The 27,798-nt window shown below is 52.4% G+C and overlaps 1 protein-coding gene across 6 annotated transcripts in view; it reads right to left on the bottom strand.

Annotated features, from left to right (window-relative positions):
* Window positions 1-25,508, bottom strand: part of Psd2 (pleckstrin and Sec7 domain containing 2) — a 50,844-nt gene extending 25,336 nt beyond the window's left edge. For 2 of the 6 annotated variants that reach the window (NR_110349.1, NM_028707.4), the window contains exons 1-7: window positions 24,161-24,550; window positions 10,695-11,096; window positions 9,315-9,764; window positions 8,897-9,091; window positions 4,957-5,037; window positions 2,080-2,192; window positions 1,142-1,200 (exon numbers count right to left, since the gene is read on the bottom strand). Coding sequence is in view for 5 of the 6 variants with exons in the window: in NM_028707.4 (NP_082983.3) it covers window positions 1,142-1,200; window positions 2,080-2,192; window positions 4,957-5,037; window positions 8,897-9,091; window positions 9,315-9,764; window positions 10,695-11,056 (1,260 nt within the window). In the remaining variant the exon portion in view is untranslated. Of the gene's footprint in view, window positions 1-390; window positions 516-1,141; window positions 1,201-2,079; window positions 2,193-4,956; window positions 5,038-8,896; window positions 9,092-9,314; window positions 9,765-10,694; window positions 11,100-24,160 lie in introns of those variants that run through there. The other 4 variants (XM_006526297.4, XM_011247011.3, XM_030250620.1 and 1 more) reach the window with 4 other exon arrangements.
* Between the last annotated feature and the right edge of the window lie 2,290 nt (window positions 25,509-27,798).

The raw sequence follows: 27,798 nt of genomic DNA, 5'->3' as shown, positions 1-27,798 counted from the left end.
CAGGCCACTCCCAGTCCCCACCAAGTCACTGGAGGAGACCATCACTGTCCTGAGAAGATGCCGAACTGAGACTCGGAGAGGGGCAGCAACTTGCCCAGGATCACACAACTACCCCATGAAGGCAAGAACAGACATGAAGCTTTTCTATCCCGGATTCGTCTTTTAACACTCCTGGAACCTTCTGGTTTACTTAGAACCAGACATACAGACCTGTCACTGAGTCACTGAAATGTACCCACCTCCCAAGAGGGCTCTGACCAGGCCTGAGTGAGTGATGGCCAGAGAGCAGTTGGGTGGGGCAGAGGGTGTGATAGGAGACAGCGGGTGAAGGAGGCAGGTCTAAGCATACAGCATGCACACTCTGACAGCAGCACTTACCACCTGAGGCAGGGAGGGCAGGAGAGCCCAGAGCCGGAGCCAACAGAGGAAGGAAAAGGAATTAGTGAGCGTGAGAAGCCTGGAGGCAGCCTGGGGCCTGAGCACCCGCGTCCTTCCACTCACTGGCCTGACAGGAGCTGGGGGATGGGGATGAGGAGAAGGCCCCTTAGGAGTAACCTGTCATTTGGCAGCGACCAGTTGTCTAGGGCATGACATTGAAGGAAGGCCACATCTGGGCTTTTAAAGGCGATATGGAAGAGCATACAGCCTTCGATGGAACAAGGCAGGACTTCCACAGACCAGGTGGTCCTGCCCTGAGGGCACATCTATTTGCCGTGTCTTAAATTTCCAATGCCCCTGCTGGGTGGTGGTAGCGTAGGCCTTGATTCCCAGCACTTGAGAGGCAGAACCAGGCAGATCTCTGAATTCGAGGCCAGCCTGGTCTACAGAGCAAGTTCCAATTCAGTCAGGGTTACGCAGAGAAACCATGTCTCAAAAATCAAAACAAAGAATTCCATGTATCTCAGCTGCTCTCATTCTCCGCCTTAGGAGTCAGAACCCGGGTAGAGCCAGTGGGGAGGAAAAAAAAAAAAAACAGGACAGGGACAAATATAGAAGCAAGGTGCCCACCTCTCAGGTCTGCTGGGGGCAAAACAACCTGACCCTGATCAGGAATTTCAGCAAGAGGGCTGGCTACAGGGTTGGCCCTCAATGGCCGGGAGCCAGTGAGAACATATGTCCCCTTGACAGACCCCCAACTCACGTGTCCATGCAGGTCTGTGTTGAGCAGCATCAGGGCGCAGGTGAGCGTGTGGATCCCATCTAGATAGAACACAATAGTATCCTCACTGTGAGAATCCACTCATTCCCACCCGGAGCCTCCCACCTGCCTCCCCATAGAGTCAGGCTGAAGGCCATAGAAGCAAAGAGAGGTGGACATCTGCTCCCAAGCATTTCAGGGCCAAGGCTTGGATGATGCTCTAACCCAGATGTCTGCCTCTTGCAGACAAAATCACCTTGAACCTTAGACCGAGGCAAGGCTCTGGACTTCAAACTATGTCCCTACAATAGCAATAAGGGATTCAGTCCATCAGTTCCCACCCCACCCCCCGTTTTTTAAGATTGACTTATTATTATATGTAAGTACACTGTAGCTGTCTGTCTTTAGATGCACCAGAAGAGGGCGTCTGATCTCATTTCGGGTGGTTGTGGTTGCTGGGATTGGAACTCAGGGCCTTCAGAAGAGCAGTCCGTGCTCTTACCCACTGAGCCATCTCTCCAGCCCTAGTCCATCAGTTCCTAAGACCCAGGTCCATCCATGTGGTAAATCCTGCCTCTGCAAGAGACCTGCATCGCATATCCCCTCCCCGACAAAAGCTCAGGCCTGAGGCTAGGTGCAGGCATTAGGAATGGAATGACCATGGGCTCTCTTGTCCAGGAGGCCATCCCATAATCCCTGGGCAGTTTAGTGTTTTGGTTTTTGAGGCAGTGTCTCAAGCTTTCAATCGTTCTCCTGCCTTCATCCTGCCAACCCCTGGGGTTTCGAGCATGAGTGTGCTGTGGGGACACCTAATTGTATTCATCCCCTCTGAATGGAGGACCTACTATTTGCCAGAGCATGTGGCCTACCTGGGCCAGGGTGGGGGAAGACCAGGTCTCAGACAGGCAAGACTCATGGAAGGTGACCAGGGAACACTGTACCTTCTGATGTGCTGTCGTCTGGGTTACACTGGCAGTACCGGCGAGAGAAGTGGGTAAGGACTCGTTCTCGTTCCTGTGTCTCCCCCATCAGCGGGAAGGCCTTCAGGAAGGTTCTAGGATGGAATTCATGGTTGCTGAGTGAATCTCAGAGCCCCTGATACAGTCTTCTCACTGGGATAAAGGACTTATTCCCCACACACAAACATACACATGAGGCTAGTTCCTGTACTAGGGTCTAGACATCCTCTGCAGGCCCAGGCAGGCCCTCCGAGATAGCCTCTGGATTCTAAGACCTCAGGCAGGGATATGATATTCACACCCAGTGCCTCTGTGGGTCTCCAAGTTCTAGACAGTTACGTTTCACTCTAGTGACCCCACATATAAGGCCCTCAGCACAGCACCTGTGATGGCGATCCAGACCCACTTAACACTATCTTTCTGATCTCCGTCATTTTGATGCAATCCAAAGGTTCCGCTCACGATAGATCTGCTTGGAGTAGAGCAAGACAGATCCCCACCAGTGCAGCAGTGCACTGCCTTAAGCTACAGGTGAAGCAACAAGGTCCCCTGATCTCAGGATGGAGAGAACAGGACAGAAGCTGGCTGACTCATGACAGCCACCTTTTCCACAGGTGTAGCACAGACAAAGCCCATGGGCAAAAGGCCGTACACTGGATCCTTCTGCAGGGCTGAAAAACACACCCAGAGCCTTGAGGGATTGTAATCACGTGGCCACACAGTTGCCAGACTCTGAAGGCATGAAGGTTATGGAGCTGTGAACCCCAGAGGTAGACAGATTTTTTTTTTGAGGAGGAGGAGAAAGAAGAGGAAGAAGAGGAAGAGGAGGAGGAGGAGGAGGAGGAGGAGGAGGAGGAGGAGGAGGAGGAGGGGAGTTTTACTGCAAGAAGGAGGGAAAGCAAAGGTTCAGAATAGTTTTGGTGACATGGCTCCCCATGCAAAGCTAAGGCTCAGAGCCAATCCTGAGAGGCGTCACGCTTCGAAGCTGCCTCTCCTCAGCCCAGCCCTGGCTGGGCTACGACTGTGTCCTGTGTTCCTCTCCAGTTGTGTAAAGGAAGTGTTGGACAAACTAAGAGTAACAATGGCTGCTGGAAAACCAAGAGAAAAAACAAAACAGAAAACAGATGCAAACACCAAGTCAGGACTAGAGAGATGAGTTCAGATCCCCAAACCTGTAGGCAAGGTAGGCACAGTGGCCGCCTGTGGTCCCAATGATTAGAAGGCAGGCAGAGGTTGTTCCTGGAGCTGGCTGACCTGCCAGGCCAGTGATATCTGTGAACCCTGGATTCATCTCAGTGTCTCGCCCAAAATCAATAGTGTGGAGAACAACTGAGGAAGACTCCCGACATCAATCTCAGCCTCCACACATGAGTTCCCACACATGCAAATATGTGCACGTGCACACATGCACACATAGGCACACACATGCAAACATGCACACAAAACATGTACACCCATCACACATGCACACACACATGCAAACATGCACACACATGCAAACATGTGTTCACACACATACATGTGCGCACACACACACACAGAGGAATGAATAAGGAATACATTTTTAAAAGGTATACACAGTTCAGATGTGTTAGTAAAAAGATGGGGAGTCCCACAGAGAACTGGAATCTATTTTAAAGTTTAAAGACGATGGAAATTCTAGGAATGTAAAATGTAACTGAGGAAAAAAAAACTTGATAATGTTTCTTTGGCGTATGTATGAGGGTATGTGTGCTTGAATTTGCATAAGCACATGTGCAAGCACTCAGAGACCAGAGGGTGACATCAGGTGTCTTCCAGGATTGCTTTTTACTTTTTGTACTGAGGTGAGGTCTCTCACTTGAACCAAGAGAACCTGCTGATGTGGCCAGCCTCGCTAGCCAGCTTTCTCTGGAGTGACAGATACCATGCCCACCTAGCACTTACATAGATGCCAGGGGTCTGAGCCATGGTCCCTACACTTGCTACTCTTGCAAGCCATCTCTTCAGTCCTTCAGTAGTTTTTTATTAGCTTCATTTCTTTGCAATTGGACGTGGCAAACTGGTAAGTATACTGAAAAGCAATGGAAAACATCCCAACCAAGACAGAATAGAAACTGACCGTCAAAAAGAGTATTAGGAGACATCTGGGATCCAGCAAGAGGGCCTAGCATCTGTAGACATCACCCCTAGCTCTGAGATGCTATCCTTCCCTCCTCAGACCTGGCCGAGCATCTTTCTGATGACACTGGCTTCCATTCACCCACACCACCCCTCCTGCTCCCAAGGCCCACGCCTGACCCTCCTGAGACCCAGACACTAAAATAGCTGCAGTCAAGTCCCCTATACCATCAAAGTAGGCCAGAGATAGCCAGATGGTAGTGCCCAATGCCTTTAATCCTTGCACTCAAGAGGTAGAAGCAGAAGGATGTCTGTGAGTTCGAGGCCAGCCTGGTCTGCAGAGCAAGCTCCTGGACAGCCAGAGCTACACAGAGAAACCCTGCCTCAAAAGACAAAAAACAAACAAACAAACATAGGTCATGAATATAAAGACCTATGGTATCTGGCAAGCAGGAAGTGCTCCATACAGACAAACCATTGGCCTCCTGAAGAGCTGTGACTATACATGAATCTTCATGTCCTTCATCACCCATCACATTAGCTGGCAATCACTGAGTTGCTGGACAACAGATACCCATAGGTTCTCCCCACAGCTTTACCAGTGGGGTCAAGACTTTCAAAAGGTTGTATAAAAAGTCATGATAGACTTGCTGGAATACAGATATTATATTGTCTATTACAAAAATAGAGAGCTAGAATAACAAGCCAGACATGCTGTTCCACCACCTGTGGATACTGTCCCAACCCAGCCCCACTGACCTGAGTGCTCTGTCCAAAGTGAGGCCTGAGAAGTCGAAGAAACTGAGGTACTCCCCAGCAACCAGCCTGCTGAACTCATTGCTGCCAAGAAAGTAGAATGGGGTGTCAGTTAGAGGCAGACCCCAAGTCCCAAGACATCAGGTACTGAGGAAGTGGGCCCCAAGGTACCCTTAACTCCCATCCAGATTTACCCAGACCCTGGGCTGCCTCCCCTCTGGACCCTCAGCTCAGAGAGATCAACCTTGGTCTGTGGCATCGGGAGATAATGTCTCGGCCAGCTCAGTAAGAGCCTGTTCAGGGAAGCGAGCAGGGTGGGGTGATGCAATGACATAATGTAAATCAAGCCACCAACGGGAGGGCAGCAGAGGTGAGGGAGGCCCCCACCCCCGGCCTCAGAGCACGGTAAGGATCAGGGCATGGCTGCAGAGTTTAAAGCTAACACAGAGAATGGGTCTAGAAAAGGGGGGCCAAGATGAGAACATTTAGGATTCTGAGGTCACCAGAAAGGAAATGACTGAGAAGGTGATGTCAGAGCTCAGGATGAGAACACAAGTGGCTGAATCCCTGTGAGGGGAACCTTGGAAGAGGCAACTTGGCATTTCAAGATCTCTGCCTTTGAGAGAACCGGGAGCAGGGAGTTTAGTGTGACGATGTGTACCTGGCACTTCAGCACTGTGAGGTAGAAGGACCAGGAGCATAAGACCAGCCTGTCTACATGAGACCCTGTCTCAAAAGTAAGTAAAAGTTAAATGTGGATGTAGCTCAGAGTGCTTTCCTACCATGCACAAAGTCCTGGATTCAATTCCCAGCATGGTAGTGTCCGGAGGAGTTCAAGATCATACTGAGCCAGTGGCCAGACTGGGTTGAAGTGATGACTCAGTGGGTTAGAGCGCTCATTGCTCTCCCAGAGGCTTGAGTTTGGTTCCCAGCACCCAGGTCAGGTATCTCACAACTGCCTGCAATCCAGCTACAGTGGCTCTCTGTCGCCCTCTTCTGGCTTCCTTGGGCATCTGCACATACATGGTATACAATCGCACAACACACACATCCATACACAAAAATATAAATATTTTCTTCTAATGTGCAGAGCCCAGGGCAGAGCTCTGAAAGCAGCCCCATTAAGGATCTAGACCAAGGAAAGAGCAAATGAAGAGGACCTTGTGACACCAGAGGGCAGGTCTGTGCCCTCCTGGAGGCCAAGGAAGAGCATGTTTCATGAAGCATAAAAACATGAAATGAAATGAAATGAAATGAAATGAAATGAAATGAAATGAAATGAAAGCCTCACACTTTCCTTCCCATTGGTAGGATCATGGGAACTAGAAGGATATGTGACATAAGCCACATGCACACCCAAAATGTGGGGAACCCTTGGGGGAAAATGGCTGTTTCTTTTATATATGGCACTTTAAAAGAGAGGGGACATGAGAAGATGGTCTCAGAGTTAAAATGCTTGCCTTGAAAGCCTGGAGATCTGGGGTTTGATCCCTAGCACCTACATAAAAAGCCAGGCATGGTGGTGTAGACATGTAATCTCATCACTGAGGAGGCAGAGATGGGAGGATCCCAGCCGCTTGCTGGCCAGTCAGCTGAGCTAGTCAGTGAACTCCAGATTCCGTGAGAGACCCTGATTCAAAACATATGGCAGCAGAGGAAGATGCGCAAGATCAACCTCAAACCTCCGTGTGTATATGTGTGCATACATACAGAGGTACATGCATGCACCACACAGAGAGAGACTAGGAGGACCAGGTGGAGAGAAGGGAAATGGAAAAAAGAGAAGTTGTCTGTTAAATGGCACGTGTGAACCAGAGGGCCAGGAACATTGTGTGGATAGTATTCCAGACCTGATTCAAACACACATTTTCTTCTTTTTTCTTCTTGTCTCCTCCTCCTCCTCCTCCTCCTCCTCCTCCTCCTCCTCCTCCTCCTCCTCCTCCTCTTCCTCCTCCTCTTCTCCTCCTCCTCCTCCTCCTCTTCTCCTCCTCCTCCTTCTTCCTCTTCCTCCTCTTCCTCCTCTTCATCCCCTTCTTCCTTCTCCTGCTTCTGCTTCAGAGGAGGAGGAGGAGGAGGAGGAGGAGGAGGAGAAGGAGGGTTGACCCCAGGGCCTCACATACATAAGACAAGTGGTGCTCTATGCTGAACTACAGTCAAGCCCTATTTTTATCTTATATAGTTTTGAGTCTCACTGAGTTTCCCCGAGTGTTCTTGAACTCACTGTAGCCCAGGCAAGCCTTGAGCTTGTGACCCTCCTGCCTCAGGCTCCCAGTAGCTGGGATAGCATGCTTGCAACACCAGGCCTGACCAAATCAATGTTTTCTAGAGAAAGAGAAACACACCAAATGGGGGAGAGAATGAGGAATTTTTGTTAATATTGTTAAATGTTAAAATGGAACAACATAAAAATTCTTACCAGCTATAAATAGGTTAAAGCACTGTGGGTCAAATAATAATGTGTCTGAATATGCTTCCAACAGATGGGGAGAAAAGCTGAGGTATGATGGGAGAACATCAAAGCTGAGGTCTGGGCATGATGAAGCACACCTGTAATGCCAGCATTTGGGAAGTTGAGGCAGGGGGATTTGGTGGCCAGCTCTGGCTGCATAGTGATACCTCAAAACAGTTTGAAGTTGCATAATGAGTGTATGAAAAGTTTAATGTTTAATCTGCTCTCTCTCTCTCTCTCTCTCTCTGTGTGTGTGTGTGTGTGTGTGTGTGTGTGTGTGTGTGTGTGTGTGTGTAAGGTTCGTAATGAAAACTTGAAATAGAAACGAGTGGCTAGCGTGTCTGTCTGCTGCTGAAGGAGGCGTGAGCAGAGACGTTTCTACAGGAGAAACAGAAAAGCAAGAACTCATCTAGAAGAACTAAGAAAAGAAAGGAAGGGTACAAAAGCGATCCAGGGCAGAAAACTTGAGAGCTCAAGATGAGATGAGGAGTTGGGAATTTCCTCCCTGCAGCCCTCCAAATTGGATGGGAGGGATGAGCTGCAGCAATTACTGGAGGAGCCTGCAGAGGGCGCCATGGAAACATGACAAGAACCCATCCTCCCAAGGATGGGAGGCTGTTCTCAGGTTCCACCTACCTGGAGATGTTCAGCCAGAGGAGTCTATGAGTTGTGATTTTTAGGAAGGGCTCCTGGGAACCCACTCCACTACCCAAGGTACAAGGAAATGTCAGAGGGTGTCGGAAGGCCTCCTAAGACCTAAAGCCCTCATCTCAGCCTGACCCAGGTCTGAACTGTCGCCCTTAGCTTTGTGAGTGGCATGGGAGGCTAGCCAGCTCCACCCACCTCCAAGCCTTCCTGGGGTGGTGGAGTCCCTGTGAACAGAAGGGCCAATTCGGGGCCACACTATGCTCACACATACTCAGAACATGCCATCTTCATCTCTCACATACACACTCCAAGTCACCTATCCTTCCCAAGACTGCTACATGGGTGTCCTTTGCATGCAGTCTAAAGATTATGTCCTGTGCTTTCAGGTGTGGGGGTCCTTTCAGTTGGTCCCAATAGACAGGCTTAATGAAGATAGACACTTTTTTTTTTTTTACCTTCAGGGCCCAGACATTTACCAAATCCCTCCCAGGTTCTTCTTTTCACCTAGCTCCACTGGGTAGAACTCTGGTTCAGTTGGGTTATTCCGTCCTCTCTACTGCCCTTCACAACACCATAACCACATCCCCCATCCTGCTTCAGCCCTGAGGGGCCTCCTGTCACCAACCCCTCCCTGACAGCAACCACCTTCGCCCAAGTAGCCCAGAAAGGAAACAGATTTAGGGCGAGGTCAAGAATGAGGACAGTGACAGGAGGAGGTATCCTTGAAAGCCTAGTGGGAGCTCCTGGCACCAGCCACCCCTGAAAGAAGTTGCTGACACCCTTTTCCTGCTGAAGAAGGCATAGGATCTGCTTTGCCTGGGATAGAAGCTGGGGAGACGCACTCACTTCTTGCCCAGCTGCCGAGCTACATCACAGCGCTGGAAACCTTCAAGATGGTAGAGCCGTCGGGCCAGCCTGCGAGCGGCTTCGCTGACCCCCTGGCACCCGTTGGCCAGTGGATCTGTGCTGCCAGGCTCCAGCCCCTCAGAGCTGCTCAGCTCCGAGTCCGAGTCCGACAGGCCATCCTTAAGGCTGGTGTCACTGCAAATGAGAAGGAGGGAGTCAGACTCGCTGTGTGTGGCTAGGAGGGGCCCCAGGTCTCTGAAAATCCACTGTGGGGCCAGAGTAGAGAATCAGGCCTCACTGCAGCAGGGGAGCATCCAGACAGACAGACAGCCTTGACTCTTCTGGCTCTCCATCCCCTACCCACTCATGGCTCCCCAGATCCCAGCCCAGCCTCTCCCCCACCCCACTCCCGCCTCACCTGGCAGAGTTCAGCAACTTGTCCGTGTCCTCATCGTCCTCATCGTCCCCTCCCGAGCCCCCAGGCCCATCTTCATGGAACCCATTGGGCACCGAGGTGAGAGACAGGTGGCTCAAGACATTCTCTGAGCGGCTGCTAGAGATGGACCGCCTCAGGGGACTGCCTAGTTCCCCATCACAACCACCAGTTGCCCCCAGATCCCCTTCAGGCCCCATGTCCCCATTGCCCAGCCCAGCCCCGGCCTCGGGGCTATCTCGAGCCCTCTGCTGGATGAGAGGTGTAAGGGGGGCCTCGAAGCTGACACAGCTGTCACTCTCGTCAGTGAGACTCAGCACATCTAAAGAGTCCAGGCTGCTATACTGGGTGCCCCGCAGTAGCTCCGACTCCAGAATCTTCTCAAAAGTGGCACTGAAGCCATCACGTACATCTGGTTCGCCAGGACAATCCAGCCTATAGAATGCAAGGGCATAGTCACCATCCTACTTAGCTGTCCCAGACACTAAGGCTAGCTACCACACCACCAGTCTCTAGCTAGGAGCTGAACACGCATACACACACCCCATGAAAGCTCATATACTCCTGCACATATGTTAATTAAGTGTATTGGCTGGACACATACAGATACACACACACACACGCCTCATACATATTCACATACCTCCTGTGCAAATTCCAGTATGCAAGTTAGGCACACAAGCACACACATGTGCCTCCACACATGTTCACATACCCCTGTGCATGTATACTGTAAAGGCAGGACACACACATGTACCCCCTATACATATTTACACCTTGCCCATTCAGGCAAGACAGGCCGACAGCTATGCTCTCCAAGATGTCTGCATATGTTCTTCCCACCCTCCCTGGCCTTTAGACATCCCCTGCCTATCCCCTCCTCCTTGTCCAGGGGTACTCCAAGACCAGTCCCTCTACCTTCTTCTGAGGAACAGGCCGTAACTCCACTGAGTAGGACCTACACAAAGTTCCTGATACAACTTATCAAACTTCCAGGAAAATCCCCTGGGAAAGGCAGGAATACAAAGCTTGCCCACCTGGGGCCATCTTGGGGAAAAATGGAACAGATAACCCACCTGTCCCATCTAGATATTTGAGTGGACTCAAAGCTTTCATGTCAGCTGGTAGAGACAGACTACAGCCCCTCGTGGAGACTGCTCGCTGTGGTTTGTGGGGGCCAAGGGCTGGGAGTACAGCAAGCCTGGTTGCCTCTGAATTCCCCTGTAGGGCTCTGTTGTTAACACTCAGAAGCTGAAAATGAGGACAGGAAACCTCAGACTTCTAGAGAGGCTAAGGGGCTGGCCCCAGGGTGTAGTATCAAAGAGCTAGAAATATGTAAGCCCCTGTCCCAGGATACCCACTCACCCCAGCTGAGGGTCCCCAGCATCTGGACAGGGACTCCCAGGGACATCCTCCTCCTCTGCTGGTCCGCTTCTCCAGGTCTTAAATTCTATGGAATCTTCCAAAATGTTCCCATCTTGTCCCAAAGCCAGGCCATTGGTCAAAGAGAGGTTAAGGCCAGGCAGGGCCACATCTGGGCCTCTCACAGGCTCCATGGTACCCTCTAAGGTCTTCTCACCGCCTGGGCCGCTGATGTGGCTGCTCAGGCCTTCGCTGGCTGCTGTTCCATTCTGGAGCCCAGGCTCCTCTTCGGGCTCCAGGCCGTGGTCCTCCTGGGTAGCACTCCCTTCCTTGTGCAGCTCACATGGGAGCTTCTCTTCATCCATGTCGGTCACTGTTTCCACCCGTCCCTGCCAGCCCCTAGGGCTGCTTGACAGAAGATGGAGAGAGAAAGACAGAGTCAGTCAGACAGGGCAAGAGTCTAAAGGCCTAAAGCCCTATGAAACCAATACAGGGGCAGCTTGTCAGGGGCAGGGGCAATGGTCATGATTATATCTTTAGTAACTTTCAGTTGCAGAACGGGTTCAGGTTGTAACACTCTCACTTCAGTGGCTAGGCCAGCCCCCGGCTGCTGTCCTCTGGCTCCTGGCTTGTTACCCTAGCCACTGCCTTCCTTATTCCTTCTTGGGTCTCTGTTCTACCCTTCAGAATCCACCAAAGTCCTTTGAGAAAGACCTGGGTAGTGAGGAACTGGGCAAGTGTCCAGCAGCTCTTGAAGACCCCTCTGTATTCCCGCTAGTAAAAGGAGACAAAACCCAGGCTGGTCTTGGCCAGCCATATGATTCTCCACACATTCTCAGCCCAGTCTGCACAATAGGGAGGAATCCGAATTTGTAACTAGCAGAGTAAAATGACCCAGGGGTTGCTTTTAAGGGGTCTCTAAGAGAGAAATCAAGGAAATTAACCTAAGTGCAGCCTGATTTCAAGGATGCCAGAGACAACCGTCAGCCACAGGAGCCCAGCGTGGGCCGCTGTCCAGGGTGCTGGGCGGGGGCGGTGCTGCACTGACTATGGCAATGCCATAAAGAAGGGGTCCGCCAGGCACACGCCTTTAATCCCAGCACTTGGGAGGCAGAGGCAGGCGGATTTCTGAGTTCGAGGCCAGCCTGGTCTACAGAGTGAGTTCCAGGATAGCCAGAGCTACACAGAGAAACCCTGTCTCGAAAAAACAAAAAAAGAAGAACCCTTCTCCATGGCAACCCTCCCAGGAGTTCACCCAGTCTTAAAGAAGAACTCAAGAAAGACCTCTGAGAAGCTCTCTGGGGAAACTGAAGCTGGAGAAGCCACATCGGGCTCTGCCCAAGTCATCCTGGCTAGGAAGGCAGTTCTTTCCTCTCTGCCCCAGCCCCTTGTAGTCTAGGCTACCCTCCCTAGTGACCTCAGGCAGAGACACAGGTTAGCCCTGCCCCTCAACACTCTGGAAAACTGCAGAGAGGCAGTGCCAGGGCTTTACCTCGGTTACTGGTTTGTAACTTCCTTGCTCCACTATGTGAGCCTAGGTGGCCCCCAGCAGCCTTCTTTCTTCCTGAGAGATCTATCTGGGTTCAGAGGAGGAGGAGAGAGCCCAGCTTTCTGGAATCCAGCAGAACAAGCTGCAGAGTGGATATGAGGACATGAACCCCTGTACCTGCCAAGCATGCCCCAGGCCACCAACTCAGACACACAGGAAACAGACATAAACTCCAGGAAGACTTTGCACCTATGTGATCCCAGAAAGGAAAGTGGGTTCTGCTCTCGGGGATTCCTGAGCATTTAACTGGGGGCTACCATACACCTGTTAAAATCATTTAACCCTATGTGTTCAAACACTGAGTAGAAGAGGGCTGGGAAGAGAGATCTGTAGCCCCAGTCCATCACTACTAACCAGAGTTTTGTTTATTTTTTGTTTTGTTTTGTTTTGTTTTGTTTTGTTTTTTGAGACAGGGTCTCTCTACATAGACTACCTAGAGTTCTAACAACCTCCTTAAATTCAGATTACACACACACACCACATACCACACACACACACACACACCACACACACACACACACACAAAACACCACACCACACCATACCACACCACACCACACCACACGACCCGCAGATTTAAAACACCTTCAAGCTAAGCTCTAAGCTACCAGGCCCTGGTGCTAGGACACCAGGAACCCTCGGGGATTAGAGCTGAGTAAGGAAATCTTTCTGGTCTGCCCTACATCCCTGCTGCTGCCATTGCTATTTCCATTGGTTTCCTTGGTGGCACATCCAGAGGAGACAGGAGGTCACCTCCTCAACTGAGACCCCAAGGGGAACCTAGAAAGGAAGAGAAGGAGTGGGAGGCTTGCAGCCTGCTGCCTGAATTCTGTCCACAAGCTATCTCACTACGACAGGCCAGCAAGGCATTGACTCAGGACCACGGGGCTTGAGCCCCTATCCTGTCAGGATTTCTCCATCTCCTGTGCCCAGGCACAGAAGTGAAGCCTGTCAGGGTGGTTCTGCCTGATCTCCCTGAAGCTATGTAAGTATATCAGTGGCTCTATCTGCAGGCCAAAGCTAAGACTATTGACAAATCAAGGGTTTCTTGGATGACCCTTCTGGTATTCTGTACCTTCTAGAAACTGGTTCAGGCTATCCCAGACCTACCTGCCCTGCCATGTCCCCTTAAGCTTCAAGCAGGACTGAGTTTCTGCCAGTACCGGGCCCAGGCCAGTGTCCTCAGTTCCCGGGGCTAGATGGACAAGGAGCAGCATTGAGCTCTACTCTAGGCAAGGGGCCCAGAGCCCTTGCCTGGGCTGAGGGCCAATAGAGCCCAGAGTAGTTGAGCCTTGGGAGGGATGCACAAAGGGGATGTTTCAAGGCAAAAGGTGTGAAGCAGTGTTCCAGGTCCTCACCCATATGGCTCTCCATATGATGTGACCAGGAACTCACTCTCACCTCTCTGCCCTGTGTGAAGCCATCTGTGGAATAAAGTATTCCTTCTGCTTCCCTCGCCCAGAGTAACGCTAAGGTCATGGGTGCTGAGGGGATGGCTGTCCTCAGAACAGCAACCTCCCCAGGGTAAGCATCAGCTGAACTCCAGCCCAGGGGAGACTGAGGCGCACATCAGGAAAGGCTTTGTCTGAAATCCCAGTGCATGGTCAGGGGCAGTCTCCGTCTGCAGCTGGAAAAACTAAAGGTGCAGGCTGAAGCCTCCCATGCGCAACCAAAGGAGTCAGCCCAGGCAGTGGCTCTTGCTGCCTCCAGCCTTGCTAGCCAGAGCCGAGAGGAGCTGGGCCACTGAGCATCTGTCTCAAAGAGACAATAACAGGCTGGCAGCACTCACAACCCCCTGTAGCCGGCCTCAGCCTGATCCAAGCCCCTTTCCAGGAGCCTCTCACTACCCACAGCCCTTGGGATGTCCTTGGGCTCTCAGCGGCCTCCATTCGGTACCAGCTGAGATGGGCACAATGACAGCAGAAATCCCTAGGCCAGGGGTGACTGGTGAGTCACACACTTTCTGGGTGTCAACTGCTCCTCAGATAACCCTGCCCCCTTCCCCTCTTCCCCCATGGCAGCCAGAGGGCACTGCGGGACAAACTACATTGTGTCTCCCTCCTTCCTAATCCTCCAGCAATTCCCATCTCCCTTAAATGGGAACTCAGTCTCCCCAGCATGGCCTAAAAAGGCCCCGCCTGAGCTCAGTCTACTCTTTCCTCCCAGCCACACTGGCCTCTTTCTGCTCCCCAAGCTCATTCCCACCTCGGGGCCTTTGCACCAGCTGTACCCTTGGCCTAGAATGCTGCTTCCCTGGATCATTCTGTGATTGCCTTTTCTTCCATTCAAGGCTGAACCCCGAAGCAGCCTCCCTATCCTCAATAGAGAGGGGCCCTGACTCTGGCCACACACCCCTGAGCTTTTAAAGCACCAAGGAAAATGGAAACACTTCTGTTTTAATTAATTAATGTTGGGGTATGTGTGTGAGCTTTCCTTGTACGTGTGCACATATGTGTGGTTTATGTGCATGCATGCATACATGCATGCATGGAGGTCTGAGGTCAACATGGGGTGTCTTCTCAATCCCTCTCCATCGCATTTTTCGAGATGGGGTCTCTCACGGAACCTTCCCAGCTCAGGAGCTGCAGGGACATATCATTGCTCCCAGCTTTTTATGTCAGTTCTGGGGGTCCAAGTGGAGTCCTCAGCCTTGACCATCAAGCATTTCACTGACAGCCATTATGAAATTTCCCAACCCCCCTGTTTATTTCCTGACCACGCTCCCTGACAGTAGGATGTGATTCCAGTGAGTGCAGGGACCTATCATGGACACAATTGTCCAGAGCCTGTGCTATGCCCAGCATATAGGAATGCTTTATAAATATCTGTTGGCTGAGTAGTTTGGATTGTTGCCGTCCCTATTTTTGGCAGAGGCTAGGCAATATTGAGGAACATGCTCGGAGCAAGGCTACTGCAGGGATGGACAAATTGATGACCCTTTCCATGCTGGGTAGCAGACAGGGGCTGTGGGAACACCAGGCCAGGACCAGAGTGGTTCCTGCAGAAGCTCCAGGCTGGCTTACTGTGAGAGCCTGTGTGTTTAATGTGCATAGCAGACATGTGTGGGCTCATACACATGTGCACACACACTCAGGACCACACAATCACACAGAGGGAAGGAGACAGTTCCTCTGGTGTCAAGGGGGAGTAAGAAGCCTTCAAACCTGAGGACAACGTTAAGGGCAGACGGGCCTACATTGCTAGACACCCACAGTAGAAATCCTTCCACCTATGGAGAATCTGAGGACGGGAAGAGCGACAACCCAGAACTTCAGACTGGGTTGATAATGGCGAAGACAGGCATCTTCACCAACCATAGTTACACAGTGGCATCAGAGGGCTTGATGGAGGGTGTATTTGCATTGGGCGGAACCAGGATGGGTGCCAAGAACTGCTCAGGGCAGGCAGAATCTAAGCCTCTGGGGTATTGAACCCAGAGCAGGAATGCAGAAAGCTCTGAGAAGGTTGGTGTAGAGGCGTTGAGACCATAGTTGTCCCAGGGGTCAGAGCTGGGAACTGCCACACTCCGTGTTTGCCTCCAGTGTTCTGGGGGGCCTCACCTCCCCACCTGCATCGCATTCAAATCATGCCCAGCTGAAGGTCTTGCTCAACACCTGATGGAGGTTGCGAGCCCACCCCAGATGGATTCTCATATATGCAAAACGTTCAGATGTTGTTTGGGAGGCTCACAGGCCACTAAAGCCCACACACGGACCACCCACAGGTTCCCCTAGAAGCCACCTACTACCCGTGCTGTAAGGGGCAGCATCGATTCCCGTGGGGCCCTGGAAATGCTGGGTCTAAGCCAGCTTGGGCCGCAACCTATCCAGTCTCCAAGAACTTTCCAATTCAGACACCTGCCCACAGAGCTCCACTAGATTCCCTAACAATGAAAGAGGGAATGTTCTTGCTTATATACCTGTTATCTGCCCCTGGGACCCACCTGCCTCCCAGTGACCCCACTGCCCTTCTCCCCACAGATCCTCCTGCACTAATGAGCTCTCTAGATCATGTCATTGTTGGCACATGGCTGGGTTCACGCACACACGGCACACACACACGTGGCAAACATGACAATCAGTGTGAAAGGCTGGCTGGCATGTAGCAAATGCTGGGAACGGGCCCTGGCCAACTATACCCTCCCCCTTCACTGGCCCAGATCTGAGCACTTTCAGAGCTCCACAGGACTCTACGACGCGCCTGACAGCATGGGCAGTTGGCACCTGTGAGGGGACTTCTTGCTGGTGGTGTCCCAAGACCACACATCTCATTCCCCACAAGGCCCGAAAGACAGGCTCCAGATTGGTTAAGTATATTAATACCCCACCCCACCCGCAGAGCAGGAGGAACCCAGGGCAATATGGGGAGCACAACTACCCAAGAGCCCTGGAAGCATCCCCACTCCCCACCAGCTGTGTGACCTCAGGAAGGTCGTTCACTGTCCTAAGCCTCAGGACCATCCACAAAATGAGACTTTCACAGCACCTACTTCACAGGGTAACTAAAGAAAATGGAGTGTGCACTGTATTCAGAAAAACATCTTGTTTACTTCCTTCCAGAACCTTCCCAGGTCTACAGGAGAACTGGCTGATGGCTCGTGCCCTGAGAGAGGTGCTCAGAAGAGCAACACAGAGCATACAGTCCATTTAGCCTTGGAGACCGTTGTCCTTGGCAACTGTCAGAGCAGGTTCCAAGACAGGGGCTTCAGAGGCCCAGTGTAAGGGAGGAGACAGAGACCAGCTCCTGTGGGACCAGTGGGTCGAACAGAGATGAAACCCCTACCCTTAAGCCCACATTTAAGTCACACAAACACTCCCACCTGAGCCGGGCTCCTAACTACCTCCGTCTCAAGACACATGAGACACACACGGTGTTAAGTAAGAGCCAAAAATCTGAATCCTGTGTGCCTGTCCCTTTCAGGTAGTGATGGCTTGATGCTGTTAACAAGCCTGGCTGTTCTGCCTGCTAGGAGGCCAGCCTCCTGTGGGCTGTGGACGTCCAGGAGGCCTTTTCATAACCCGAGGGATGAGTGCCCATTTGCATCCATCTGCATGTGTCCACTGGGACTTTCAGGGCCACTCCACAAAGGTTATTCCTTAAAATCTCTTAGCTTTCTGCCCCAAGACAACTAGCACCCTCATTTGCATACCATTTGCATATATCAGCATGCTTCTTTGGAGAAGCCTCAACAGTAATGAAATCCAGTGTCTGCCTTCAAATCCCAAATCACGTGGAACAAGGAACTTGACCTCCAGCTGACCTCCCTATAGGGTAAGACCGTAACTATCTAGAATCACAAAGAACTGGGCTGTCCAGGTTCTGGCAGTCCTTGAGCCCCTGACCACTGCTCCACCTGCCTCCAACTTCAGAAGGTTACCTAGGACTCACCCTGCTTCTAGATGCCACATCTGACCCATAGCCTGTGTGCTGTGTCAGACCCTGGAAGTTACAGGGGACTGAGTGGGTGCAGGTCCAGCTCTGTGCTGCAGGGTACCTGGAGGAAGCCTGGCCATTTGGGGAACACAGTGTCTGGGCATCTCCCTTGGTCTCCTTCAATAGCCAAGAAGGCGAACCTTTCTACTCACTGCAGACTCACTCATGTTCCTCAGTGGCACCAAGGGAACCTCTCTCCTTCCAATCTCCTTCCCTGTGGCTTTCCCACCTTCCCCAGACCCTCACTACCTAATGCCTCTTAAGCCTTCCCTGCCAGTCCTCCACCCTCCTTCCAATTCCCTGGCCTGCCCTGGCTCTGTTTAGCTTGGATCAGACAAAGGTTTGTGACCTCTAGATTGAAAACAGCACAATGCCGCAGAAAGAAGTTATCTGTGGCTAAGGGAGGACTTATATCTCTTCTCGCTTCCCTGACCCACAGAGAGGACACCTTGACTTGGTAAATCCTTGTGCCTCAATGGGAGAAAAGCAAGGGAGTCAAGACCCTGAGCAGCCAGAAGGATGGAAACGCCATCCCTGAAGGAGAGGGATTGGTGGGTCAGGTCTGGGAGGAAGATGGGTGCTTCCTGTTGGAGAAGGGGCATCCGGAAGACATGGAAACTGAAGTGTGGAGCAAGCACCTGAAGTTTGCAGGGGAAGGTGAGGCTGGGTCCGTGAGAACAGCATGGACGTGGGGCCAGCAAGGCACAGGCGGCACTACAGCTGCAGTACTAGGGGATATCAGTGTAAAGTCCTGGCCAGGCAGCTGTGAAGGGGCTGAGTCCAGGAGGGCTCACGTTTGAAGGGAGAAGAAGGGAGCCAGCATCCAAAGTCGAGGAGCGACATACAAAATAGGAAGCGAACAGGAGAATACGTGACCTAGAAGGCAAGCAAGAATCCCAAGGAAGGAGATAGAATGTGGAGTGTTGCAGGCAAGAATGAGAAGCTGTCTCTGCAGTGCCAATATGGAGGTCACTGGTGACCTTGAGAAGGCAATCGGGGAGCACAGAGGGGAGGTCACGACCGACTAAAATCAGAGACGGTGTGAGGAGAGGGTGCGGAGCCTGGATAGCCTTTGCTAGAAAGAGAAGTGACCTGGAGGCTCTGGCTGGAGACAGCACAAGAACAGCCTTTCCAGGAGAGGCAACAGCAAGGCAGTCCCTGATGAAGTGACCTGACAAACAGAGGAACTACCTACGGTGCAGGGGGCTCGGGGGGACTTGCTGAACAGTATCTTCAAGCAGGAGACAAGTCATAAGATCTGACACACAGGCCAAGGGTCCTTAGGCAGCACAGGAACACCTGGCCCTGGCCCACCCTGGCAGGAGGAGGGCAGGGCAGAGATGCAGGACAGGAGGATGGGTAAGCTTGGTCCATGCACCTGAGGAAGCTGAGACTTCCGTTTTCCCAAGGGATTTCAGCTGAAAAGGATGTGGGCAAGCAGGGCCCAAATGGATTTAATAGGGTGTGTGTGTGTGTGTGTGTGTGTGTGTGTCAACTTGACATAAGCTAGAGTCTGATGAGAGAGGAAGGAGCCTCAATTGAGAAAATGTCCCCTTAAAATCCAGCTGTAAGGCATTTTCTTAATTAATGATTAATGGGGGAGAGCCCAGCACATTGTGGGTGGTGCCATCCCTGGGCTTATGGTCCTGGGTTCTATTAAGAAAGCAGGCTGAGCAAGCCATAAGGAGCAAGCCAGTAAGCAGCACTCCTCCATGGTATCTGCATCAGCCTCCAGGTTTCATCACAGCAATAGAAACCCAAACTAAGACTCTGGGCAAAGGCCAAAGAAGAAGTGTCAAGCAGAAGAGGAGACAGTGGTTCTGGGCCACGGCATGAGTGTGGGACAGGCCCATTCAGACGAAGGCCCATCTGAATGTGTGGGTCGGAGTTACCGTGAGCTGTACCATCAGACTGTGGTTTCCCTTGGACTAGAGGAAACCAAGCACTTGGTTTCACCAGGAAGCACTTTAATGGAGTCTGACAAAGTGGAATAGGGGGAGAATTAGATTCTGGGAACAAGAGGGGCCTCCTGACTCTTGCAGGGGCAACTGCCTACAAGCTGGCCCCTCACCTGTTCAGTACTCCAACTGGTGCCTGGAAGCTCACCACCCAATCCTGCTCCAGGTTGCCCTCACCACAAAAGAAGCTTCAGAAAGGGGTAGCACGTGAGAAGCAGAGTCCTCTCATCCACACTTGGCAATCCAAAGGTCCCTCAGACCTCAGTCAGTCTCTGCTGGGTGCCCTTCCCAAGCCACAGGCAACAGCTCCCTGTTCATCCTCTGCTTCTAGCTGAACACTGAGGCTGTCCATCTGTCTGGGCTCTTAGTACATCCCTCTCCTGCAGACCCCTGCAGCTTCAGGCCAACACACAACCCAGGAGAAGCACGGCGCCAGGCACGCTACAGTGTCCAGGTGTCTTGTGCTAAAGCACATCACAGCCTCCTAAACGAGCATCCATCCATCCAACACACTACCCAGCAGATCCTGTTCCTCCTCAGACAATCTTCTAGTGAACAGCCACACGACTCACCTCTGTAAGATCTCTCAGGGAATCCCCATACCCTTCTTGCTCCATTTTCTTGCCACACTCCTCATACCCCTCATTCCTTTCTCAGGCCTCCCTTCTCCCCACAACAGCAGCGTCTGCCTCCACCCAGAGGCAGTAAACGCTGAGAGCAATCGTCTCTCTGCTGGTTGTCCTCTCTCCAGCTTCTAGTCTGATACAGGTTTGATCTTTTTTGATAGTCTTTGATGCTGCAGGGATGCTCAGTTTGATGAAGTTCTGGATGTAGCAAGAGCAATTAAAGAATTGAAGCAAATGGACCCTCAGCCAAGTGGCCTCACAATAACACTATCTATTTACGGTGTGCCCTCCCATGTGACACTGCACAGGACACCACCTATGGGATCTGTCAAAAAATGTTAGCATGAATCTGATCAGGAGCGAGCGAGAAGACAAATCCAGAACATAAGAGATTCTGCACAACTGCAAAATTGATAAAGCCATAAAACAGTATAAGAAGAAAAAAACTTTTTAAAAGTCAGGTTATTTAGCTGAGCATGGTGGAGCATGCTTGCAATCCCAATACTTAGAATGTGGAATCAAAGAGCAGGCACTCAGGAGGCAGAGGCTGGTAGATCTCTGTACGTTCAAGCGATCTGGTCTGTGGCCTGGTCTACTAACTGAGTTCCTGGACAGCCACAGCCACAGTTGTTCCACAGAGAAACCCTGTCTAGAAGAGAGAGAGAGAGAGAGAGAGAGAGAGAGAGAGAGAGAGAGGGAGAGGGAGAGGGAGAGGGAGAGGGAGAGGGAGAGAGAGAGAGAGGGAGGAGAAGATCAGGAGTCCAAGGTCATCCTTGGTGCTACACAAGTTTGAGGTCAACCGGGGCTGCATAAGACCCTGTCTTAAAATGGAAGGGAAAGAAAATGAGATTAATCCAGAACTAAAATATAACTAATGTACTACATAATAACTAAATATAGTGTATGTTCCTTGATTAAAAAAAAAAATTTGTAGTCAGGTGTGGCAGATGCAGACCAATCTCTGTGAGTTCAAAGCCACCCTGTTCTACATAGCAAGATCCAGAACAGCCAGGGCTATAGAAAAAGAACCCATCTCAAAACCAAACCAAACCAAATATCCATAACAAATGCTTGCAAAAGTTGTTACTAGAACCACTAGAAAAACGTGGATGCAGGCTAAATATAAGACCAAACTGAATCATCGCTAAATTCCTCAGGTGTGACAATAGTTGCAAGGGAAAAAAATATCCTTGACTTGGGGAATATGTGCTGATATAGTTTGAGGTGATGTGTTACAAAGCCTGCAGCTTTCAAAAGAGGGAGCGAAGGGGAGGAGCAAGCGTGGCTAGATGTTAGCCCTGGCAAATCTGGGTCTCTGGGTGAAGAGGGTGTGGGTGGACCAGATGGAATGAGGCAGAAGGAAAGTGATGCAGGAAAAGCCCCAAAGAGCATCTCTGCGATCTGGTTCCTGAGCAGGCAAGGAAGAGGACGCTTGTAGCAGCCCGCACTCTTAAAATGAGCGAGACCATGGCCTTGCCATGGCCTGGATTCCAGTCACTCAAACATGCAGGCACAGCTCCCGAGGACTCGCCACCCACAGTGGACGTGACTCCACTGTGAGCCAAGCTCAATGAAGAACAGGGCTCTCAGGACATAGCCAGACCCCAAAGAGACCAGCAGGCCATATTGCAGCCAGGGCAGAACCTCCCCATCTTGGCTAAGCTGTGCAAGGAGCCAGGTGTAGCCCTAGACCCTCTCCACCCCCAAACATCCCTTGAAGGGTGACAGTCTGAGTATATCCTCCCGTATAAGGAGCCAGGCTAAATATGGAACCCCAGACACAAGATGCTTCTCAAAACAGATTTTCCTGGAAAAGACCATCTGGCAGAGGAGGTCTAGAGTGTCGTCTGCTAAGAGAGGCGGCTTCAATCTCTGCAGGCTGTCCGGAAGGAAAGTGCCTTTACCTTACCTCCCCAGGAGACCCCAGTGTAACACTTGAGTATCCTCCAAGGTCACTCCTGTGCAGATAGGCAGGTGTTCAGGCCCACCTCTGTCCTAAGCTGGAGTTGCAGAAGAGAACAGGAGGTGGCTGGGTGCATACAGCTGGGGACACAGGTCTGAGCCATATAATGTTTCACCTGAATGTATGTCCTACCTACCTCCACGAGGGACTTACTTGGAGCAGACAATTGTTCCCTGGGCCAGAGGCCTCTCCATTGGAATAGGGGCAATAGTGGTGTCTCCCTCCCAAAGCTCAGAGGTGTTGGGGTACCCCACACAGCGGCTGTGCTCCATCAATGGAAGCAAGCCATTGTGGCATCCCCAGGCCCCGTCTCTCAGTCCTGGGGAGAGTAGAAAATCATTCCAGCTGGCTGTTCTCTCTCCCTTGAGAAATGACCCTAGATCTGCTTAGGATATGCGTCCTCACCCAGGTAATGAGCAGACAGGGCAAGCCCGCACACAGGAAGGAGACCTCTTAGGCTGGCACAGGGCACTTCAGAGGTCCAGGGGTAAAATTGCCTGGGCACTGAGATCTCAGTCCTGCAGGAGACACCAGTGGAAGAGGCCTTCCAGGAACTCTGTCATCCCTCAGCCTTCTCACCCCAGTGCGTGGGAACCTCCTGAGGGCTCTGGCCATGCCTGTAGGCCTCCTGTTTCCACCAGGACCAAACACTGTAGGAGCCCCACTCAAAACCCACTGCCTGGCACCATGCAGCAGGAGAAAGGCTTGGAGGGAACAATTCTTCCCTCCAGACTCCTGAACAGACAAGAAGAATGGCTGGCCCATTGTCTGGATTCACAGATCCGGGCCACAGAACTTCTAGCTTCCTTGGGAGGGAGGCATCTGGCTGGGAGTGGGGGAGGGCTTGGAGGTTACCCCATGTTCCTTGCCTACTACCCTTCAAGATGAGTGTTATTCATAAAGCAGCTATCTTCCGGCTCTGGAGGAGACCTAGGAAAATGCGAATATTACCCCAGGCCCACTCTCCTACACCAGCCAACCCAGAGCAGCCTGCCTGTCTCAGTCACCTCAGCCAGACTTGTCCTGAGCTGCCAGGACTCTTGTGCCCTCTTGCACCATAAGAATTGTATCTGCCCCCAGATCTCTGTCTGGGCCCAGCAAGATGAACCTAAGACAAAGGGGTGGGCATCGGGCAGTGGGCCCAAGGTCTTGTGTAGAAACAATGCCCTGGATCTTATTTCAGAGAGTCCCAGGTCCTCCAGGGACAAGAGTCTAAGAGAGAGCCAGCTGGATAGGGTGGTCCCCACATCTGGATTCCCTGCCCCACCCAGCCCAGCACCGGGTTCCAAGGACCCCCTCCAATCAAGGCTGTTTCTGTGAGGCCTGGCCTTGCCTACTGCCTGCCACGCCCCCATTCGAACCCCTGCTCTTGCAGAGACAAGAGAGAGGCCTGGGCCCCAGGCCTGCCTGTCAAAGTTGGGAAACTGGAAAGAGAAATAAATCCTCAAAGATATTCCGTTGTGGAGGTAGCTCTGGCAGGCCCCAGCACACAACACCCCAACCACAGACCACCAAACTGACACTAGTACCCCATACACACTGACACTGATTATACAAAAGGGGGAGGGGACCGGGAGGCAGAGCCCAGGAGACAATTGGGCTGGCAGCCCCGTCCTCCCTTCAGGCCGGTCTGGGGCTCTTGGCGGCGCCCCCACTCCCTGGCCCAGTCCTGACCATCTTGGGCTTCCTCTCTCTGCCCCATCTCCATGACAACCGCATCCTTTGGATGCTCCAACCACCACGGAATTGATCTCGAAATGTAGCTTTGTTAGCAGACCCTAGCGGGCAAAAAGGGCGGAGGGCGGCTCCCGCCACCCAGCCTGTGTTCCTCTCCCAACCCTGAACACCCTCCCAGTGTCTAGCTGGCCTCCTGAGAAGAGGGGCGGGGTCCGTGAGCATGCAGGCCTTGGGGGACACAGTTGGCCGGCGGCCCTACTCACCGCTCGTGTCCCAGCCGCTGGGTCCCCTCTCACGGTGGGGCCATGCGGAGGCCACCCCTGGACCCGCGGTCCCGTGCCGCCGCCTGTTGGAGCTCCCCGCGTTCGCTTCGCTTCTGTCCCCTCAGGTGTTGGAGCCTCGGCTGTGGAGAGGCTGGGCAGAGAAGGAGGGGACGGACTGCAGGAGGAGGGAACAGAGCAGAGAAGGAGGGAGGGAGGAGCGGGAAGGACAAGAAGGGCGGGAGGGGGGCGGGGGAGAGACTGCCGGCGCGCCCGCAGCCTGGAGGGGACCGTGGCCACCAGGAGGGCCCACCCGCGGCGCCTGGGCACAAGCGCCCGACCTTGTGCGGGGCGCCCACCCACCAGAACACGGCCACCGGCTTCAGCATAAGCTGGACCCTTTAAGAAAGTGGGGGAGGGGAGTTCCACGAGGTTCCGCCCCCCTCCTAGCCCGGCCCTGCCTCTGTCCTCGAACCCCTGGCAGACCCAACCACTGTCCCTCGGGAGAGCCCAACTTCCCAACTCTTCCAGTTCCCGACGGACCAGGCCATTCTCCAGGTGAAGGAGGGATGGGGCTTGTCCCCACCCCAGAATCCCCATTCCCATCCTGGGAGATCTCACCCTGGAGTTTTGAGGGCAAAGTACAGAGTCACAGAGGAAGTCAGGCACCCAGAGATACAGACAGACTTGGAGTGACAAGGGGAGTTGAGGACAGAGCTGGTAGGGGTAAAAGAGATGAGACAAAAGAGAGGCCCTGCTACAGATGGTGAGGATCCAGGCCACCCTAGGCACTTAACAGTGAGGACAGACTGGGATACAGAAACCATCTCAACAAGCACCTGCCTTTGCCCCCTCCTCCAGCTGACCATGACCTTGCAGGCCGCCCGGCTCCCCTCTCCACGCCCCCTCCCCCTCACGTTGCTCCTCGGGCCCCTCTCCCCTCCTACTTCAGCTTCCTGGAAGAAGTTTGACGAACTCTACCTGGACTACACACTAAAGGACTTCTTGGGTGTAAATCTATAGAGATCCTACTTCTCAGAGAGACACTACAGGGTTTCAGACTCTGGAGTCTGAGGACACCAGGATGAGAGAACAAGGGAAGGGCTAGAAGGCCCAGTCAGGTGCTACCACAGAGCCTCTGTGCACCTCCCTCCCTCTACCTCAGCTTCTAGGTTCCAAACCAAAACCCTTCTCATCTCTGCAAGTGTTCTACCCTGTGCCTGCTGTGGTTGGGAGCTCTATCAACTCTCAAATCTATGTTTTTAAATGCCACTTCTACCATGAAGTCACTCCTGGTATCTATGTATGTATGTATATATGTAAGTAAGTATGTATGTATGTATGTATGTATGTATCTCTTTGTCTGCCTCTCCCTCCTCTCTCTCTCTCCCTCCCCCTCTCTCTCCTCCTCACTTTCTCCCTTTCACTCCCCACTCCTACACACACACACACACACACACACACACACACACACACACTTGGATTCTTACAGGGACAAAGAGAGGATTTGCTAACCCTTGAGAGGTGCCTGACTCACTCCAGTGTCCTCCTAAGATCTGAACGGTCTCCCCTCATCATGCTGGACCTGAGGTTTCATCAGCCACCATGACACTTCTACTACAGACTGTCACAATCACCTCTAATGCTTCGTGTGTGTCTTATTTGACTCAAAATGACCCCAAATGCCCCAAGAGCAGACCTCATTTGCAGCAGGTTTCAGGAGCTAGGTGGGCAGTTGAGACAGTCTTTCACCAACCACCAGCCCACAGACACTGCCCTCTGCATGCAGGAACCTCAGACCTTCCTGAGGAGCAGTGAGGAAGACACCATGACTGTCCTGTAGGTGAGGAGGGTGCCCATGGCTGGGGCTCAGGAGGAGGCAGAGGCTCCAGCCATTCCTTACAGTTCACGATGCCGGGTCTCAGCTGGACCACCTTTCTAGGCTCTGGCTTTATCTTCCCCAGGCAGATGCTAGCAGACCTTGACTCGTGGGGCTGGGTGGGACAGAAGGAGCTGAAGAACTGTGTGCTTGTGTGCCCTCAATGGGCCATGGCTAATCCACTGGTAAGGATGGCTTCCTGGGACTGGAGGTGTAGCTCAGTGGATAGAGTGCTTGCCTAGCATCCCAGCATGCATGGGGCCTTCATAGAAGTGACTCTTTACTTTTGTCTCCCATGGTCTGAGACCTGTGAGATGAGGTTTGCCTTGCTCACAAGTATCCACAGCTCCTATACACAGAGCAAGCAGGGAAGAATGGCCCAGAGGGAGGGGCACATGCTGTCTAATACAGGCATAGCTAGCTAGCATCTACCCTGAGTCTGCTACTTCTGTCCTTTGAGGGGTGACAAAACAGTGCCCTACACAACAGCCCAACGCACCAAGCTTCCCCATCCTCCAGCACAAAATGAGAGGCAGCATTTTGGACCCCTCTTCCTCTCCACCCACCTTACCTGAGGATAAGGTGCCTCGGGAGTCAGGGGAGGCCTTGCAACAGCCACTCTTCCCTCTTCCAGAGGAAGAATGAGGCCTGGCTGGGGAAAGCTGAGCTCCTGAGAATTCTCCAGGCAATCCCAGAGTGTTCTGTAAGTGCTACTGGGAGCACCCTTCCTGTGGCTCAGCCTTCTCCAGCCCCATGCGTGCCGATAAGGACTCCAGTTGGCCTGCCCAGACTCCTCTTTGGACAGTCCCCAGCCTCATGAACTCACCTTGCTTTCAGGGCTTGCTCCCTGCCTGGCCAGTCTCCTTTCATCCCACCCCCCACCCTCCAGTTCCTGCCAGCTCTCCAGCCACTGTCCCCACCCCTCTCCAGAGCACCGTGAAAGCTGTCCCTGACAGAAGTCTCCAACTCCTCTCTCTTGAAAAGCACTCTGAGTTACTGTCTCTTTGCGGTGATCAAATACCTGACAAGGGCAGCGTGGGGAAGGAAGGGTTGGGATTTGGGCTCACAGCCTTGGGAAAGGGCTGGCAGGAGCTTGAGTCTGCTGGTTGCCCTGCAACAGGCAGGAAAGAGGAAGATGAATGCGATACTGTGATCTCTTTCTCCTTCTCCCTCTCAGGACCCCAGCCTATGAGATGGTGCTATCCACACTTAAGGTGGGTCTTCCCACCTCGGTTAACCCAATCTAAAAACTCTCTTACCGACATACCCAGAGATTTGTCTCCCAGGTGAGTCTAGCCCCTGTCAAGACAGCATCCATATTAGCAGAGTCTAGCCCAGCCCTCGCCCCTTCTGCCCTCACACAACCCACAACCCCATTTGTTGGCATCACTGGCACAGCCACCAAGCACAGGTGCTCAGGGCACGTGTGACACAAGGACATCTGAGCTTGCAGGCACCTCAAGGAGCCAGGGTCACCTCTCCTCTCACCATCCTATGAGCCTGGCACAAGGCTACATACGGCAGGGAAGGACAGCATTTCTTACACCCCAGAAGTAGATGTAGTAGGCCTGGCTACATGGCTACACCCACCCGAATCACACAACGGTGCTGGCGGCTGACTGTAGCCTGAGCATAGTGGCAATGTTAAGCCCATATCCAATGTATACACATCTTTACTGTCTGTAGTGTTTGGCACAGTCCTCAGTCCTTGGGCTCCGTGCTTTCCTTCTGGGACTTCCTTAGCCATGTCTCCTGGTCCCTC

This window comes from Mus musculus, chromosome 18 (genome assembly GCF_000001635.26).
Source record: "Mus musculus strain C57BL/6J chromosome 18, GRCm38.p6 C57BL/6J".
NCBI lineage: Eukaryota > Metazoa > Chordata > Mammalia > Rodentia > Muridae > Mus > Mus musculus.
The sequence above is the reverse complement of the archived record's forward strand: the minus strand, read 5'-3'. Positions and strand labels throughout refer to the sequence as shown.